The sequence below is a fragment of the Arachis ipaensis genome, chromosome B3, assembly GCF_059453495.1.
Source record: "Arachis ipaensis isolate K30076 ecotype BB chromosome B3, ASM5945349v1, whole genome shotgun sequence".
In the NCBI taxonomy this organism is placed as follows: domain Eukaryota; kingdom Viridiplantae; phylum Streptophyta; class Magnoliopsida; order Fabales; family Fabaceae; genus Arachis; species Arachis ipaensis.
Genome location: NC_142438.1, coordinates 12,022,786 through 12,043,900, shown reverse-complemented (window position 1 = coordinate 12,043,900; position 21,115 = coordinate 12,022,786). Strand labels below are relative to the sequence as shown.

General features: G+C 35.3%; 1 protein-coding gene across 1 annotated transcript; it reads right to left on the bottom strand.

The window, feature by feature from the left end:
* Nucleotides 1-578: 578 nt before the first annotated feature.
* LOC107629517 (putative disease resistance RPP13-like protein 3) lies at nt 579-3,755 on the bottom strand. Its single transcript, XM_016332327.3, has one exon. The coding sequence runs from the start codon at nt 3,543-3,545 to the stop codon at nt 819-821; it is 2,727 nt and encodes a 908-aa protein (XP_016187813.1). The 5' UTR covers nt 3,546-3,755; the 3' UTR covers nt 579-818.
* Nucleotides 3,756-21,115: the final 17,360 nt, after the last annotated feature.

The following is a 21,115-nucleotide window of genomic DNA, read 5'->3' as shown; positions in this document are numbered from 1 at the left end:
TATTAATTATATTTCTAAGTGTAAAAACCGAAAATATCAAATAAAATTAAGAATTTGATGTATGATTAAAGATGAGTAAAATTAAAAACATTGAATTTCATTTTTTCACTTGTCATTATTTGAATAGTAAATATTTGAGAGAAAAGAAATGAAGGCCAAGTGTGTGATACTATAGAGTATTGTATAAACTATAAAATATGTAAAAGAAATTTTATGCAGTATAACATTTATTAATATATTTTTAAAATTGAATAAAAAATAATTCTGTAGAAAAAGTCTAACTAAACAAATTTAAATTGCTTTACTTTTTTTTTTCTTTTCTAAAACAAGTGATCTTATTTTGATTTTTATATTTTAGTATGAGGAGTGTTAGGAGACCAGCATTTTTTGTGTTTTGTAACCATCAATTGGGGTGCGATTACATTCAATGATGGGAGATCACTCACTTTTTTTTTTATGGTTAAGTGTTGGCCACAAAATACAAAAGTTGTTGGCTCCTAGCCTTTCTCTTTTAGTATATCTGGTCTAAATAAAGTGGAGAGAAGATTGAGGCCATTATCAAAAGAAAAAGTTCTGAATGAAATCACCAAGTAAGATGGAATAACCATGATATATAAAAACATAAGTAACTCCGATTGTACTCACAATTGGATTTGGAGGCATAATAGAATAAATCAGAAATCATTAACATGACTCAATAGAGATGAAACTAAATATCAATACTTGTCCAGATGAATGACCAGTGGATGATAATGTATGAAGAATTCATAGGATATATTTTGATTCAAACTCAACAACTCTACTTCTAAATTATGTAGTTACCACTCTGTTATTATGAGCTCACATCCATCCTTCATTTCCAAATTTGCTAGCGCATCAGACAATGCTTCGGAGGGTCTCACAACTTGTACTTGTCTCAGGGAAGTCAAAGACCACAGTTCATCTGGGAGATCGTCCAATCTTTCACAGTCTCTGATAAGCAGAGTTTGAAGGCATGGCATTGCACCATTGCCTAATTTCCAGTTGTCAACTTTCAGGTTCCCCATCTCAAAAATCTGGAGCTGTGGGAAACTGCTTGCAGTGCAATTGATATCAAAGGAAATATCAAATTCATATGTTCCGAACAATCTCAAAAGTCTGAGTCTAGTAAGATTACCAATGGCATTCATCCCATCATCATTCATGACGCTAATGCCTGTCAACGTTAATTTTGTAATGCATGGTGGAAATGCAATATCAAACGTTGCAAGGTTAAAAGCTTTATTAACTTTTAATGTGGTCAGATTTGACAACTGCTGCAAGCTCTGTGACAAATCAATTGGCTTGCAACCGATCTGCCATTTCATGTCAAAGAAGAGTCGTAACTTGTTCAGATGAGTTAATTGTTGTAGGCTTGACAACATCTCATGCACGTGGTCTCTGAGGAACGGCAAGATGTTCAAACCCAACTTTCGTAGATTGGGAAACCTTCCTTTCTCTAACATGCCTGCAATCTCTGTAGTGAATGCAAGGAAAGAGATGGTTTGAAGATTCAACATAACTTGATCATCTGCTTTTGAACCATGGTGGTCTTGTAGGACGACGCATCCTTTTGTATTCAAATGCCTAAGTTGTTTAAGGTTCCATACTCCCTTAGGAAATAATATTGGAATCGGCACCCCATCTATGTCCAAAGTTTGTAAGTTTTCAAGTGTACATATAGAATCTGGAATGTGTTGAGGACTTATTACTATCACTGTCTCTATTCTTAGATACCTTAAATGGATAAATAAGCCCAAGTTGGAAGGGACTTTACTGAAAAAGTTGTTCCCAAGATCTAATACCCGAACCAGTTTGAACGATTTCAAGAGCCATTTCCGCTCACCGGGGGTAAAATCACAATACCCTCTTGGGTCAAAGTGAAACAAAGAGCGGACACATGAATGGTCATCATTGCTTGAAGAAGCATAGCGATGCATGGGGCATTGGATAGAGAGCCTGCGTGGTTTTGATCTGTCCAAAGTGTTAACATCTGAGCAAACTTCAAAAATCTTGTGCTCTTTGCCCTCAGAGATGCAAAGATCTCGAAGAAGATCATGGATGCGACATGCCTTCACATCTCCATTAAAGTCCACTCGCGATGCTTGAACCAAGCTACGATCAATGAGCTCATACAAGTAGTCTTCAGCAACATCCTCTGCATTTCTGGTCCCAGTTTGTTGAATAAATCCCTCAGCAACCCATTTTTGCAGCAATGGCCTTACACGTATCTTAAAATCTTCAGGGTAGATCCCGAAATACAGAAAGCACGGCTTTAGTTTTGTAGGCAAGTTGTCGTAGCTGAGTTTGAGTACAATGTCCTTGACTTGGGTCTTATCTTCTTGAGTAAGAAACCAGTTGACATGTCCCTCAACTTTGGACCATTCCTTGTGTGACTTCCCCTTCTTTGCAAGTAACCCTGCCAAAACAATAATAGAGAGTGGCAAACCGCCACAACTTTTGACCATCTGTTTTCCAAGTTGCTCTATATCAGAAGGACACTCTTCTCCTCGAAACACTCTCCTGGAAAAGAGTTCCCAACTTTCAACATCACCGAGGAACTGAAGGTAATAAGGAGGATATGGACTCGTATGGGATGCCACCTCTTTCAAACGGCTAGTAATGAGTATTTTACTACCGTTATTGTCGTTTGGAAAAACATCTTGTATCTCATCCCAATCTCGAGTATTCCAGAGGTCATCAAGGACTATCAGATACCTTTTCATGGTCAAGAAATCTTGCACCTTGAGATTTAGTTCATCCACACTCAAGCTAAAGAGGTCAATTCCCTTCATCTCATCAGGCATCAAAGACTTGATAAGGCCAATCAAAAGCTCCATAACTCTGCAATCATTTGAAACATAAACCCATGCACGACAATGAAAATATGACATCACCTCATCCGTGTTATAGACCTTTCGAGCAAGGGTGGTTTTGCCCAACCCACCCATACCGATGATGGACACAACGTTGCTTTGGGAACTCTCTTCCTTAAGCAGCTGGATCACTGCCTTCGATTCACCAACAAAACCAACTACACCATGTTCTTCCACAATTCTTCTCTTCTTGTGCATCAACAGAATCCTCTCCTCCTCTTCTCTTGTTGACGTCGATGATTCACATTCTTGTGGGACGACATCGGTGAGCTTGATCTTGTTGTCTCTTATTTTATTGATAGTGGCTTCGATGCTGTCTATTTTCGCAGACACATCCCGGAGCAACTTTGCATGTTCAAAACCATGGAGCATCCTCCCCAGCTTGGTTCGACGCTTGTGCATAGCTACTTTGACAACAAAGGTGTCGATGACATCCTCAGCCTCATGAGCGGCATCTCTGATCTGGCGAAGAGCTTCTTTGTCTATTCCGTTCTTGGTTTTGCCTTCAGATGTTTGGAGGAGCACGTTTATCATGCTGAGCTCACTGTGAAGGGATCTAACCTTGTCATCCACACCACACAGCAGACTGGCTTCGCGTGCTAGCAATTGGGACAAGTTATCAAGGACAAAGGAAATCACAGTATCTGCCATTATAAACAGATGGATTTGTGGTTAGAAACTGAACTGATGATGCTCAATGTAGGACACTGATATTTGATGTTTGTTGAGGACTTTGAGTGTTAAGATTGGAGTTGGCAGAAACACAATAATGCATTCCATAATTATTTTATTATTCTGGACAACTGTTTTTGTATCTTTTGAAAAGTTGCATAGTTGCCTTCTTTGACTTCTCCTCATTGAGTCTGCATCAACTATGCAAAACGTTAAAGGTGTATTATTGCATCTTCTAAGTCTAAATAGGATGCTATTTTCTATGAATTTCTATTGTAGTTGAGGACCTACTGAGGTTGAAAATGGAATTCCACAGCAATGCAGCAAGTTTGTTATCATTCAGTAGATGAGTAGATGTAAGTTGGTCTTGGAGGCTCAAGTCACATCAACTTATGCATTATCAAACACAAACACACCATTCAAGCAAGCTGTTTGTGAACTAAAAAGTATTCAAATAAACTTAGTAGTAACAAGTTTGACACAAATGATATATGTTAAAAATGTTCAAAAAACTTTGGCAGAACATAGTAGCAGTGAATATTGGGAATTTTACATTTCTAAATGCTTGAATATTTATAAATGCTTGAACATAACTCAGTATCAGTGTTAGTGCTGATATTAGTGCTTCATAGGTTGTACATAACTTAGCAGAAAAATGCACAATCATGAAGTTATAAATGGATGAATGAGATTACACATGCAGCAAGATTTCTTTGGTTCTATCATAACAATGCCCTGAAAATTAGTTGTCATCAAACTCAATGTTTTTTTCCATCTGTGATTCTGGAGAACCTTGTTTCTTCTATGAGGATACCTCTATCATAGAATATCTTGAGATATATATCAAGCTTGACAAGTACAAACAGTTATTTCAACAATCACAATGTCACAATACTAAACCTATTCACAATGTCACAATGCCTCCTTTTTCTCTCTCTTCTGTGTTTCATGACTTTCGCCACTAGCTGTATTTATTTTTTTTTTTGTCTTCATCTTTATAATTTACATTAATAACTATGACAGTCTGAATTTTAAACTCAAGTATAGTAATAATAGAGAATTTCTTGTATTTTTGTCATCATGTGTCATGTTAATATTATCATCATGTCAGTTTATACGTTAGATTGATTCAAATTTTGAATTGTAAATTCTAAATTTAATAATGATATTAATAAATTGGTGCCAAACTTTTTAAGGGAAAATGTTAATTTCCTAATTATTTGGCTGTTTTTTAGGATAAATTCTTAATTGGTGTTAAATTTGTTTTAGATAAGTATTATATTTTACTATTTTAGGGCTGTAGAAGCTACTAATACACAAAATTAATCTAATTATGTAAAAAGTAAAACTGATCCTGTTAAAATAACAGATTCAGTTACTTCCTTGTCAAGATAGCTAATACAAGTGACTAATGGCCTGTTTAGATAAGTTTATGAGTAACTTTGTGAAGGTTGTGGTAGACTTAGAGAAGGGGGGTTGAATCTATGTCTTTCTTTTAAGTTACTGAACTGACCCTTTAAATAAACTTTGAATTCTGATTCTGTTTGAACTCAACAGTGGAAATTTATGAGATAATTTATTTTTGTCTCATGAATATTAGAAAATAGAACATTGCAGAGAAGAGAGAAGCTAACACCAGCATGTATCATAGTTCGGTTGCCTTGTGCTATGCAACCTACGTTCAGTCTCCTCCACAACAATGGAGGAATTTCACTATAGTTAAACGTATTACATACACCAATTCCATAGGATTGACACAATCCTTTCACACTCAAGTTCTAACCTAACTTGACATTGGCTATGCTAATACATAACTATTCACTCTTAGTGCTAACCCAACTAAGAAAGGAATACCTCACAGGTACAATATACAAGACACATACATGCCTAAAGAAATTTGAAAATAACTCTAGGTTTTTCTCTCAAGTGTATCTCTCAACCTTTTTCTACTCATGGCTTTTACTTAAACTCTCTCAATATGCCTTTTCTCTCAAGAAATTATAAAAAGATAAACATTGAAAAGTACATTACAATCTGTAAAACATGAAGGAGATTGACTTCATCAACAGCCTCTTTGCTATGTGATAAACCAGACCTGCAAGCCTTTGATTTAGTTCTTCAGTATTGGCCGAATGCTTCTTTGAAAGAAAGCATTATCCAAGTAGAGGAACTTCTTCAGGGAACTCTTCACAGAACACAACTCACCAAACTCTGGTTTTCTTTCCTTGGCTTCTGAAGGAACAGCAAGACTTCTTTTATCTCCTTGCATATTGCTGGGTTCATCTTCCTAGGTCAACTCCTTGAGCACTGTACTTCACCAACCCACAAACTCACTTTTTCTCACTAATCCTCAGAGTAGAAACTTTACTTCTGACTTTTCTTAGTTGACCGAAAGTCATAAAACAGCAATCACAAAAATCTTCCAAAGGTAAAATGGATCTGAGCCATTGATAAGCTACTTGGTCCCTAAGGCTTACTTGTGACCGTGGATATATAGCAGTGAGGAATAGAAAAAAACTTTCTTTTGTATCCCATTTCGTACTGAGCAGAGAGTTGGGAAGAGGAGAAGAAGATATGATGCATGTAAACGGAAATGGGTTACCTTTAACCTTTACCTAAGCTTGATTTGGTTTGAAATGGATGATTAGACTTCTGCCTTTCAAGCTTAATCTCTCTCTTTCTTTCTTCTTCTGTGAATGGCGTGTGGAAGAAGCTCTTTCTCTTTCTTCTGTATTTTCTGACAAAGAGAAAAAGGTGTACGTTGAGTTGGTGAAAGCAAGTGAGAGGGGTTTGCTTGCTGAATTCAAATCGGGCTTGGATATGGATATGATTTGCTTGGCCCGTTTTGATTTCTCAGCTTTGTTTCCTTTTGGGCTCCGTTTATGTTATTGACCATGGTTCTGAAAACCGGACCGGACCAGCTGGTTCAATCGGAAAAACCGGAAACCGGTTACCTAGCCGGTCCGGATAATGTTAAAAACCGTCTGGCAAAAACCCGGTAAAAAAACCGGTCGAACCGACGGTTAACCGGCAAATCGGAAGAACCGTCCGGTTTTTTGGCAGTTCAGTGGTTTGCAACTTTAGACGCCAAACGACGTCGTTTTGGCATTTTAAAAAAAAAAAAAAAAGGAGAAAGGCGTTCGCGAAAGTCTCCTAAGCCACTAACCCTAATCTGAGTTATCCCCCCCCCCCCTTTCCTTCCCCTTTCTTCCCCTTTCCCCTAACCTAATTGAGCATTCGGCGGTAGCCTCCGTTCACCCACCAACCATTGACAGCAACAGCGACCACCACCGGCCGAGCCCGCCTCCTTCTGAATTCGGTAAGACTCTGTTCTTTCACCTATGCTTCTTGATTTTGATTTTCCGAGGTTCTGATCTTGTTCTGTGAGCTCGCCACTGTCACCTCCAACAAACGCCTGATCGAAGCTTCACTGTCGCAGACGAGGGATCTTCTGGTCGTCGTCAGGCATCTGGTCGTCGTCGTCTGGCTGTGCTCTTCCGCGGTGAGTATTCTAAGTCTCTAACATAACATCTTTGTTTTTCAATGAATTTTGTTTATTTAGTTTGGGTTGCTGACTTGTTGACTTGCTGAATTTTGTTTTTCTGTATGAACTGGGTTGTTGACTTGCTGATGTTATTGAGTTCATGGATTTTTTGGTTTTTATTTTCAATTGATTTTTTTATTCAGTGAAGAATTTAGGGCAGATTTTAGTTTAGAGCTTCAGATGGCAGATGCAGAGTTTTTCAGTTTTTCTTTTGAGTTCTTGTTCTGCTTTTCAATTTTTTTTGTTAATTATATGGATTAAAGGTTCTGTAATTTTGAATAAATTTGATGTAAATTCAATTTTGAAATTTTGAACTTTGCTATATAAGTTCAATTCTGTTGTATTGAATTCTGCTATATTGAGTTTGGTGAATTAACTGATGAATTGATGAATTTAATTATGTTGAATACTGTATGAATTGTATGAATTGATGTATTTGTCTGCACTAGCCCTTTTAGTTCTTCTTCCAAGAGCATGGGTTAGCCGGATAATCGTTCTTATTTCATAGGAGGAGTTCTTTTAACTTTCACAAGAGCGTATTCTAGGAACCTTGCTTTCACCTCTGTGTAACGCTTGAGCAGTCGAGTTTCTTCCCTTTGTTCTTCAGGTTCTCTCTTTCTTTGCTAAGTTTCTTGATGAGGCTGTGGGCATCTTCAAAGCTATAAATTATGGAATTAGCCCTCTCTTTCTCTTTATTAATTGTTGATTTAATTGTCTAATTGTTTGGATTATGACTTCTGAATTTATTTTCTGAATTTTTGATGTCGAATGTAATTGATAATTTTCTGTTTTGAACTTTTGGTGCTGCATGTATTGTTTGCTTTTTGATGTGATTAAAAATTCTGTAAATCTATTTAACTATCAATATTTAGTCATTGGCTGTAACTGAATTTAATTTGTGTAAATTTGTGTTTGTAACTTGTAGTTATTACTAATTAGAAATTTTTATTTTTGAAGATAGAACAACTAGATAGTGATCAAGCATTACATACATTAATTTTTATTTAATGTTTAATTAAACCGGTTGAACCCCGGTCGGACCATTGAACCAGTGAACCAGTTGCCTTACCGGTTCATTGACCGGTCCAGTTCTCGCAACCTTGTTATTGACCTTCTGTCCTTGCTATTTTATTTTCATTCCAATTGGGCTTGTAAACTAAGTTTTGGCCTGCAATATTTAATAAATAATTAGCAACATACAATTATTAATATTCAACACTAATTATTTATTTTGTCCAAAAATAATGTTTGTCATCACTAATTAATTTAGTTAATTTCTTAATTCAACACTTTATTTTTTTAATTTTTAACTTATAAAAGATATAATATTAATGATTTAATATCTGGTACAATTTTTAAAATTAAATTGTAGCTTTTTAAAAAGTTATTTAAGTATTTATGGAGAATTTAAAAAAATGACTTCTCTCGTAATAAATTTTTTTATCAAATTTTTTTTAAAAATAAGTACTTTTAGAATTAAAGAATTAAACATAATAATTTATTTATAAGCTATTTTTAATATAAGTATTTATTATTTAAATTTATTTTTTAAAAATAAATTTAATTAAGCTATTTACCCAAATTATAACTAAATAAAAAACAAGTAGCTGAAGTGGAAGAATCGTCTGCACAGCACATAATGAAGAAGAAGAAAAAGAAGAAGATGAAGATGAATGATGATGATTAGGAGGCAAGTGGTTGAAAGGTTGGATTGAGCCACGATGACATGATTTTTGGAGATGCTGCCATAAAACATGATCTCATCTCCTTCCTTGCAACAAACAACACATAAACTTAATTAATTATATATTACTACTAGTTACTACTATAATTTTTTAGATCACGGTTTTGAATTTTGTTCTTTACATTCGGTTGATTTGTTTAAACTGTGTCCTATAAGTATATATAAAGTTGAACAATTATAAATTAGAGTAAAGTATTATTTTTGTCCCCAATGTTTGGGATAAGTTTTAAAGTTGTTAACGTTTTAATCGTCCTATTTAAGTCCCTAACGTTTCAAAATTGATTCAATGTTGTCCTGCCGTTAGGGATCCGTTAATAGAATTGACGGCGGGACAAAATTGAGACGATTTTGAAACGTTAGGGACTTAAATAGGATGAAAATATTGGGGACAAAAATGATACATAAAAATAAATTTTAATTTAATTTTATCTTTCAATAATATCAATTTTTTACTATATATAATATTCAATTATTTTTTAATTATATTTAGGTAAATTACACTTAATCACATTACTTTTATTTTAAATAAATTAATTTTTTTTTTAATTTTAAAGAATTTTGATACATTAGAGACAAAAGGTATAATTTATATTTTATTGTATATATATTATTTTTTTTTTTCGCTAGTTTATATACTAGTCATTCCACAAACATTTCTTGATAACTAAAAATCTTTAAGAGTAAAACTACAAAAAAAAATTTATTTATTTAGAATGAAAGTAATATGATTAAGTGTAATTTATTTAAATATGATTAAAAAATAATTGAATACTATGCATAGTAAAAAATTGATATTATTGAAGGATAAAATTAAAATTTATTTCTATGTATCGTTTTTGTCCCCAACGTTTTCGTTCTATTTAAGCCTCTAACGTTTCAAAATTGTCTCAATTTTGTCCCGCCATCAATTCTGTTAACGGATTCCTAACGGCAGGACAACATTGAGTCAATTTTGAAATGTTAGGAACTTAAATAGGACGATTGAAACGTTAGGGACAACTTTAAAACTTACCCCAAACGTTGGGGACAAAAACGATACTTTACTTTAATAACTCTATAAATTAAATGCGAGGCTTCACTTCTATTATAATATATAAAAAATAAGAATAAAGTAATGTTATAAGAGGCTAAATTATTTATTTAAAAAATGTTATTCGTACACTAAAATTAATTATTAAAATTAGTCACTAATGTATTTGTATATAAATATATATAATTTAATTTATTTTTAATATGTATTTATATTTTAACATATATTTTATATTATTTATTAATTTTAATGTACACATAATATAATTAATTTATTTATAACCTATAAAAATTTATACCAATTCTCTATATAATAAGTTTTAGCTATCTATTTTTTCTAATGATGCTACATCAATACTTTTAAATACACGGCAATATAGGAGATTAAAACTAAAAAACTTTTACCTATTATTATAATTCAAATATAAATTACTAATTAAATGCACTAAACATATACAATAAAAATGTCATAATAATTATAATTATAAAAAATTTTAGTTACAAAACATAAATATTTAAATTTTATATTTTTTTTGTCTACTCATACATGTTGTATAAGATTTGTACTACTTCACTATTTGATCTATTTATAAAGTATGTTGTATATAATACTCTTTATATTTTAATTTTATACTTTAATTTTATACCAATTATTGAAAATTCCTCCAAACAAATTTAAATTTGACACAACGTCTTCTAATTAAGTATATTCAAATATATTATAATCATAAATTTATTTCATAATTTTATATTATATTTTTAGTGTTTTTCATTCTGATATATTTTTCTTAACTTTTTTTATTATTTACAAATAATAAAAATAATAATAAAGATGTAGATTTGTACAATTATTGATGAGTTTGGAAAACTCTAATTTAATTTTGATGATGAACAAACATTATTGAAATATTTAATTACAAAATTATTAATTTGATTTTCACTTAATATATGTTAATTAATAATTTTGTGATGCAGGTTTTTAATTGGGCCGGAAAATAAAATGTTGCTAGCCCAAATTAAAAGCAACAATCAGCCCTACTACATGTTTCCTATTATGTGGCTGAATTGTTGAATTAATGGGCCAAGCTCAATGTTATTACAACCAAGCCCATATTTAATTTTGATGAATGTTTTCCTATGCTTGATCCGTTCCAAAACTCATCAGGAAAGCAAATGTTGCAATTGGGCCAGAAATTTAATAATCATAGCAACCAAGCCCAATTTCATTTGAAAATGAGTTTCCCTCATGCTTTGTCCGAATCCATGAAGCAAAGAAAAAGTCTCAATGCTTCCAACGGATTCCATTACACCTCTTGGAAGGATTTCAAAGCTAATTTAAGCATTGGGAATATAAGCAAGTGAGAGAAGATTGATTTGACTAAAGGCATCATTGCTACACGCCAACTAGGGGTGCACATGGGTCGGGTGAAGCCGGATTTGATGTGACCCAGACCCGACCCGAAATATACATCGGGTCTATTTATTAGACCCGAACCCGGCCCTAGACCCGATGAAACCAATACACTTTCGGGCTACAATTATACCGAGTAAAAACTGGGTGAAAACCGGGCCGTTAACATTACATTACGTTGATACCTTCTTGTAAGCTAGCATGTAAAAATATCCAAATTTCCAAGACTCCAACCATTATTTAACATGGTAAAATTCACTTAGAAAAATATAACAAGAACCAACCCTTCTTCAAAATTAGAGCATAACCACAATCAATACTAAAGTATAACCACAATCAATACTAATATTGTCTAATAATACCAAATATTTAAATCAATACAAATAACACAATATTATGCATTAGTCTAAGGTCTTATGCATTATAAACATAAAACATTAACTTATAGTTTTATAATGACTAATAACACAAAATATTAAGATTTACAATACTTAAATTCCACATAAGAATAGTCATGATCCATCACTAATAACACAAAATATTAATTGTGTATGATGACCGGGTCACCGGGCCGACTTCGGGTGACCCGAGATATGACCCGGACCCGACCCGAAATAATGACCGGGTCTATTTTTGAGACCCTTACCCGACCCTAAACCCGATGAAATCACACCAAATTAGCCCCAAAAGTGTTCGGGACCGGGCCGTGCCTTCGGGCCGGGCCGGATCTGTGCACCCCTAACGCCAACTAAGAGAAGCAAAAGCAAGCTATTCTCAATTAATTAGTTTAACCACTTTGAATTGCTTTTCTTCAGATTCTTTCTTCTCTCTCATCCCTTTCTCTCTTCGGTTATTACACAGGAAACATTGGTAGCCATGGAAGCAAAAATGAGCTACCTAAAGGAAGAGAAAGCAAGCCTGAAGACCATCACAATGATGGCAAGAAAACATACTAAAATAAAAATGAGCTGTGGCTGAGATTGTCACCAATTTTGGATAGATTTGGTGAGGTAATCTTGGCTTCTCCATGCTCAAAAAGGAAGAAGAAGATCACGGCCAGCCAGGGAGATTCTTGAAGCATGGCTTGTCTTTGATTCTGCTCAACCACCACAGGAAGTAGCTAGAGTGGCGAAGTGATGGTTGAGGCAGAGATTAAAGCAGATGAAGTCATTATCATCATGAAGCATCAAGGGCCAGAAATTCATCTTGGAGAGCAAGCCAAGGATGGAGAGCTCGGATTGATGAAGGGTGATGATCAAGAAAGGACTAGAGGTAATTGCATGTTGGGTTTTACATGGTTATCTCTTCTCTCTCTGTGTGGCCGAACCGTTTTCTTGAAGGAAGAAGAAGTTGGCTTGGGTTTTTGGCTTCAAGTGTGGAGGCTTCTCTCTTCTATAAAAAAGGGGAACAGCCACTGGTTGAAGCAAGGAGTTAGAAGTAAGCATTGAGAGTGCAAGGCACAGGATTCTCAGAGCTACCTAAGCTTACAGATTTTCTTCTCCTTCAATGTATTCTGTTTTGTATTTTTCTGTTTAATTTTGTCATGTCTTGAGTCTCATGGAAAAAGGCAAACAGTGAGGTTTGTATGAAAAAGCCATAGAGCGAAAAAAGGCAGAGAGTGCAAAATTAAAAGAAAAAGCCATAGAGACTGTTGGGTTAGAACTTTACAGTTTGTAATCAGGTTGATTAAAGTGAAATTCCATCACTGTTGTGATGGAGACTGGATGTAGGCTGCACTGCACTTAGCAGCCGAACCAGGATATATCTGGGTGTAATCTTCCTTCTATCCTACTCCATTTCTGTTTTCTACTGCACAGGAGCAAAAAACCAAAAATGTCTCGTGCCAAGTGACGAGACAAAATGAAAATGTCTCGTGGCTAGGGACGAGCTAAAAACAGAAAAGTCTCCTCTAAATCCAGCAAGTGTTAGCAAGCAAAAAGGGGCTAAGATTCAACCCCCCCTTCTCTTAGCCACTGAAACCATCAATTGGTATCAGAGCTTGGTCTCAAAGAGATCAAGCTTTGCAGCTTGGAGCAAAGATCCTCATGGCAGAAAATAGTGACGCAAATCTAGTGTCTTATAATCTAACTAAAGGTCAATCAAGCAACAGACCCCCTCTTTTCAATGGGAAAAATTATACCTATTGGAAGGAGAGGATGAAGATATTTGTACAAGCAGTGGACTACAGACTATGGAAAATCATCTTGGAAGGACCACAATATCCAACTGTTACAAGTGCCGAAGGAGTTGTTTCTCTCAAACCTGAAACAAGATGGACAGAAGAAGATAGGAAGAAGGTAGAGTTAAATGCCAAGGCAATAAATCTGCTCAACTGTGCTATAAGCTTCGAGGAGTACCGACGGGTATCAAGATGCACAACGGCAAAGGAAATCTGGGACAAATTGCAAATCACCCATGAAGGAACCACCATTGTAAAGAAGACTCAGACAGACATGTTGAATAGAGAGTATGAAATGTTTGCAATGAAGGAAGGAGAGTCCATTGATGAACTGTTCGAACGGTTCAATGCTATCATTGTTGGCTTAGATGCTCTGGGAATTACACATTCTGATTCTGTGCTAGTGAGAAGAGTGTTGAGATGTCTCACAAAAGAATGGGAAACTAAAGCTTTAATTATTTCTGAGAGCAGTAGCTTAGATTCCATGACACTTGATGATTTGAGAGGAAATCTTCTTGCTTTTGAAAATACCTATTTAAAAAAAGATACAAAAAAGAAAGGAATTGCTTTTTCTTCTGTGACTAACCCTCTGGATGATGAATCCAGTGATAACTCTTCTGAAAATGAGTTTGTGTTGTTTGCAAAAAAATTCAGAAAAATGGCTAAGCTCAAAGGCAAAGGCAGCAGCTCAAGGAGAGTGAAGAGAGACCTTAGCAAAGTAACTTGCTACAATTGCAAGGAAATGGGGCATTTCAAATCTGATTGTCCCAAGCTGAAAAAGGAGGAAAAGCCGAAAAGAGGAAAGAAGAAAGGACTGATGGCCTCATGGGAAGACTTGGAGAATGACTCTGATGATGATGATGAAGAAACTGAGACCAAGTCACAAACATGTCTCATGGCAGACCACATAGATCAGGTAGTCTTTCATAACCCTAACACTGAAGATCTTCATCTTATGATAGACCATCTCTCTGAAAAAATAAGATGTTTTTTACTAGAAAATCAAGAACTTGAACAACAAATCACCATTCTCAAGGCTGAAAACAGTTTTTTTAAAGAAAAAGTAAGAGAGGCTGAAACTGCTTGTGACCTTGTTGAAGAGAATAAGCAGTTAAGAGCCCAAGTTAGAAGCTGTGAAAGTAACCATTCTGTCCTTGCATATGTGGATTGTTTTAAGCAAAATGAAGAGTTTCTTAAAGAGGTTAAAAGACTTAAGGAAGACTTAGCCAAGTTTACACAAAGTTCCAAAAGTTTAAATCACATCTTGGCTAGTCAAAAACCTCTTTATGATAAAGCTGGGTTGGGGTTCTATAAATCTGAAAATTCACATTTTGAAAATATTGCTTCATCTTCTAATGATACAAGATTTCAAGATCCCACCTACTTTAACAAAACATCAACTCCAAGATTTTGTAGACTATGCAATCGGAATGGACACTTTCCCATTCAATGCTTTTTCGGTGAAAGAATGGTCGGTGACAAGGTTTATAAAATTGTTTTTGATTACAATGGCTTAGGACATAGAAGATGGTTTAACGTAAAAGGATCCAAAAAGATTTGGATACCTAAGGTTACTTGAGCTTGTTTTGTAGGTGTGCCTAGCATCCAAAAGGAAGGAAAATATGTGGTATATGGACAGCGGATGCTCTAGGCATATGACCGGAAAGACAACCTTCTTCATAAAGCTTGATGAATATGATGGAAGGCTTGTCACTTTCGGTGATGATGCAAAAGGAAAAATTGTGGCTGTTGGGAAAGTGGGTAAAAATTTCTCATCTTGTATAAATGATGTTCTCCTTGTACATGGCTTGAAACATAATTTACTTAGTGTTAGTCAACTTTGTGATTTGGGTTTTGAAGTTATTTTTAAGAAATTTGTTTGTTTAGTTGTGTGTGAGAAAACTGGGAATGTTCTTCTTGAAGCTAAAAGATGCAACAACGTGTATGGATTAACTCTTGAGGATTTAAAGGAACAAAATGTAACATGCTTTACATCTTTTGAATCTGAAAAATGGCTTTGGCATAGAAAGTTGGGACATGCTAGCATGTATCAAATTTCTAAGCTAGTCAAAAGAAACTTGGTTAGAGAAATTCCAAACATTAAGTTTGATAAGGATCTTACTTGTGACGCTTGTCAATTAGGCAAACAAGTAAAATCATCTTTTAAATCAAAAGATGGAATTTCAACCAAACGGCCATTGGAAATGTTACATATTGATTTTTTTGGTCCTACTAGAACTCAAAGTTTGGGAGGTAAATATTATGGTCTTGTGGTGGTAGATGATTACTCTAGATTTGGTTGGGTACTTTTCCTTGCTCATAAGAATGATGCTTTTCATGCTTTTTCCACCCTTTGCAAGAAAATTCAAAATGAAAAGGATTTGAAAATTGCCCATTTGAGAAGTAATCATGGAAGAGAATTTGAAAATCAAGATTTTGAAAAATTCTGTGATGACTTAGGAATTTCTCATAATTTTTCATGTCCTAGAACCCCCCAACAAAATGGGGGTGATTGAAAGAAGAAATAGAAGTCTTCAAGAGATGACTAGGGCTATGCTATGTGAGAATGAGATTCCTAAATTTTTGTGGGCTGAAGCTGTGAACACAGCATGTTATATTTTTAATAGAACAATCATTAGAAAAGGGTTAAAGAAAACCCTTTATGAGCTATGGAAAGGAACCCCTCCAAATCTTAAGTATTTTCATATTTTTGGATGCAAATGTTTTGTACTTAACAATAAGGAAAACCTTGGAAAATTTGATCCAAAATCATATGAAGGAATGTTTGTTGGATATTCCACCACAAGTAAGGCCTATAGAGTTTATCTCAAGGAGCATAGGACAATAGAGGAATCCATACATGTTACTTTTTGTGATTCTAACTTAATTCCCAGTATTGTGAAGGATATTGATTCAGATTGTGAAGAGGCTGGAACAAATAAAGAAAATCCCAAATCTGTGCAAAGTGAAGAATCTGTCAGCCCGGTTTTGTCTCGTCAAATTAGAGGAGACATTTCCATTTTGGCTCCTGAGCAGGCACGAGCAACTGAAACAATGAGACCACCAGAAGATCATCAAAGACTTACACCTGTCTGAAAGCCTAGAGAATGGAAGTCTATGAGGGGTTATCCTCATGACTTCATCATTGGTGATCCCTCTCATAGTGTAACAACAAGATCATCCACCAAAAGGCAAGCCGAACCTAGAAATCTTGCTCTCTTGTCACAAATAGAGCCCAACAATGTCAAACAAGCTCTTGAGGATCCATCATGGGTTAAAGCAATGCAAGAGGAGCTTGCTCAATTTGACAAGAATGAGGTTTGGACACTAGTACCTCATCCGGATGGTAAGAAAGTTACCGGTACTAAATGGGGATTTAAAAATAAACTTGGTGAGGATGGACAAGTTGTTCATAACAAGGCTAGATTAGTGGCCCAAGGTTATGATCAAGAAGAGGGTATAGATTTTGATGAATCTTTTGCTCCGGTAGCTAGAATGGAAGCAATTAGATTGCTTCTTGCCTATGCCGCCCATAAAGGTTTCAAAATGTTTCAAATGGATGTTAAGTGTGCTTTCCTTAATGGCTTTATTGATAGAGAAGTGTATGTGGCACAACCCCCCGGTTTTGAACAAAAAGAGTTTCCAAATCATGTTTTCAAGTTAACTAAGGCTCTTTATGGTCTTAGACAAGCTCCAAGAGCTTGGTATGAAAGGCTTAGTGCCTTCTTGTTAGAAAATCAATTTCAAAGGGGTACCACCGACACTACTTTATTTATTAAAGCATCTAATGATGACATACTCCTTGTTCAAGTTTATGTTGATGATATTGTATTTGGATCGGCCAACATTTCCTTATGTGAAGAGTTTGGAAAACTCATGACTAGTGAGTTTGAAATGAATTTAATGGGAGAGCTTACTTTCTTTCTTGGCCTCCAAATTAAACAAACTCCTAGTGGTACTTTTATTTACCAAGGAAAGTATGCAAAAGAACTTATTAAAAAATTTGGCCTAGAAAATTCCAAAGCAATGGGTACACCAATGCATCCCAACACAAAACTTGAAAAGGATGATGATGGTCAAGATGTGGATGAAACAAGGTATAGGGGAATGATAGGTTCACTCATGTACCTTACCTCCTCTAGACCGGACATTGTCCAAAGTGTGGGTGTATGTTCAAGATTCCAATCTCACCCAAAAGAATCCCATCTCACGGCTGTTAAGCACATCATTAGATATATTAAGGGAACTTGTGATTATGGATTATGGTATCCTAAATCTGATGACTTTTGTGCAGTAGGATTTTGTGATGCAGATTTTGCGGGAGATAGAGTGGATAGACGAAGCACATCCGGCATGTGTTGCTTCCTTGGAAGCTCACTCAATATGTGGTCAAGCAAAAAGCAAGCCACAGTGGCTTTATCCACAGTTGAAGCAGAATATATTTCCGCATCTGCATGTTGCACTCAATTAATTTGGTTAAAAACACAATTAGAAGATTACAAATTAAAAATCAATAGTATACCCTTATTTTGTGATAATATGAGTGCTATAAACATTTCAAAAAATCCTGTTTTGCACTCAAGAACAAAGCACATTGAAATTAAATATCATTTCATTAGAGAACATGTGCAAAAGGGAACTATTGATATTCAATTTGTAAAATCTGAAGACCAAATTGCTGATATTTTTACAAAACCTCTCTGTGAAGACAGATTCTGCACCTTGAGAAAAAGTTTGGGAATGTTTGATTTAAGTTTCATTGAAAATTTGTGAATTTTTAACTCTGTTCAGTTTTGTCTTGTAGGTTTGGACGAGATAAAAACGCAAGCTTGATGGAGGAGCTATGATCAAGGGGGAGGCAACGCAGATTTAAATTCTCATGGGCCCCACCTAATAATTCCTGACCCCACCATGGCAGTTTAGTTAGTTATTCCTTTTTTGAAAAATAAAATCACAAAATCCCTTGGATTGTCTTTTCAAATCTTGTTGGAAGAAGTATGTTGTCAAATCATATCTTTTCCTTCCAACTAATCCCTTGATTCAAGGAAAGAAACTTCCTCTTCATCACTTTTTGAAACACCCATTTGGTTAATAACTGCGCCATTATGGTCATTAACTTCCCCATCATCTCTCTCCAATCCTCATTTATTGCACCACTAACCTCCTTCCACCCTCATTCTCTTTCGACCCGCATCTCTTCATATTCAACCTCTCCATTTCTCTTACCATGAAAAAGAAAACTGCACCTAGGAGAAGTAACCGAACCCCCATTCCAAAAAACCCACCTTTTTCATCACCTCCAACCCATACACATATCCATCTTCATTCTACCTCATCTTCTACTCAATCACCTCCATCCAAAAGGACCAAAACCATGCGCCGTAAGGTTGTTGCCAAGAAAACGTCTGGAAGAGGCAAATCTGGAAAGGCCAAGAAACCTAGTGTTGAAGAAGATGAAGACGAGTCTCACACCTCACCCCCTCAATCATCGCCAAAAAGATCCACCCCACATGCAAGGAGCTCTCAAAAGAGGCAGAAAAGCTTTGTGTTGCATGATACTAATGAACCCGCGAATTTGGAGTCACTCGAATTCAAGAACAAGTTTCACAAACCTCATTCCCATTTTGATCCCTCTAGGTTCTACTCATGTGCATTCTATGAATTTCACAAAGAGGTCTTGCTGAAACGCCATCTCTGCCCCTCTTACTTGGTGAATCTTGAAAATCTGGCCACCAAAGGAATCAACTTTTCTTTTCTGTTTGATGCTCTGAAATGGACTCCTCTGGTTCATATTCAGAAACTGGTTTACCCGGGGCTGGTCCGGGAATTCTATGCAAACATGCGTTTGATTGATGGCTCAATCCATTCTTACGTCAAGCGTGTTTACATCACTCTCAATCCTCAAACTATAGGTGCTGCTCTTGGGTATGAAGATGAAGGACTAAAAGTTTACATGATTGATAAATGGGATGATCAAGTAGGAGTCACACAACAAGCTGTCTTACAACACATCTGTGCAAACCTTTCTGGACTAGATGGATTAATCCCAACTCACAAGGCACTCGGCCCGGAAAACTCTCTATTGCACCGTATCATCACTCATATCCTCACTCCTCAAAGTGGTTCTCATCATAGAGTAACAGTTTCTGATTCTATTATCCTTTTTGCTCTCATTACTTCCACCCCAATTTCATTTGCTTATATTATGATACGTCATATGTGGGAAGCAGTAAAGAGTACTAAAAAGGCTAATCTTTCATATGGCATGTTTCTCACATGTATATTTGAGTACTTTAAGGTTGATTTATCTAATGAATCTGTTGAAAACAAGATTTCCATGATTAAAGGAGGAGGAGTTTCGGGTAAGAAAGGCAAGCGGTCTGTTCCCTCTGAACTATCTCTCAGCGATCTGGAAAGCCGTCCTGAACCCTCAGATGTCACTCAATCAATCCGGGAAGTTCTCAAAGAGTTTCGCAACATAGCCAAGCTCATGTGTAAATCTCACAAGGCTGCCCGGAAATTGGAATATGAACAGGAAAGGGCTTGGAAGAAATGTCACGAAAGAGTTGGTTTCATGATCAAAAGCTTTGATGATGACATGGGAACAGGGGATTATGATGATGATTCCGGTTCAGAGATCAATCTTTCTGATGTTTAATGACTGTTTCTTTACTTTATTTGATATTGGCTCCATTAGGCTCAATCTGTTTTTTGTAGGAGCATGACTTGATACTCACTGCTCTATGATACTTTGCTACTCTCTTGTTACTTTATTATGGATATTTTGTTATGTTGTTCATATTTTGTGCAGGTGCCCCTTGATGCCAAAAGGGGGAGGAAAATTAGTTTCCAAAATTGAAATTGAAACTAATGAAACAGGGGAGGATTTGCTGAAACAGGGGATGAAATTTTCAAATTGAAAATTCATGATCTCCCTTGTTATTTGTTTCACTATGGTTACTGCTGTTAGAAATGCACTTGGCACTTGGTTTATGTTAATGTTTGATAATATGTTTGTATTGATCATATGCATGCCTGATTGTTGATTTATCTTGATGAACATGCTTGTATTGAAACAGGAATATTCTTATTCATCTTGGTAAATATGTTGGTTTGAAATTTTATTTTTGGCAGTTCCTTTAAATTGTGATATCTAACAGCTGCCATGTTTTGATGTGATCATATGTGATTCAAAAATATTTTCCTTACTTGAATAAAATGGCTCTGATATCTTGACTGGAAAATATTTAAAACTTTTGAACTACATTGTTTTGGAATCAGTTGATGAAATGTTTGAGTAGTAAATCAGTTTATGATATCAAATGAGTTTTGATTATCAATTAAAACTGCTCATAAATCAAGCATTTAGCATCATATAACATGCTAAATAACATTGTTTTGGAAGCTTGATTAAAATGTTACAGGTTAGTGCTTCCCTTGGTAAAAATGGTATATATTAAGGGGGAGCCATGTGACATTTAGAAAGGGAGAGAAATTCAATCTTCAAAGGGAGTACTCATACTCAATTTTTCTCAAATTTCTTTCCATTTCCATTTTAATAATGTTTGTCATCAAGGGGGAGATTGATGAGTTTGGAAAACTCTAATTTAATTTTGATGATGAACAAACATTATTGAAATAT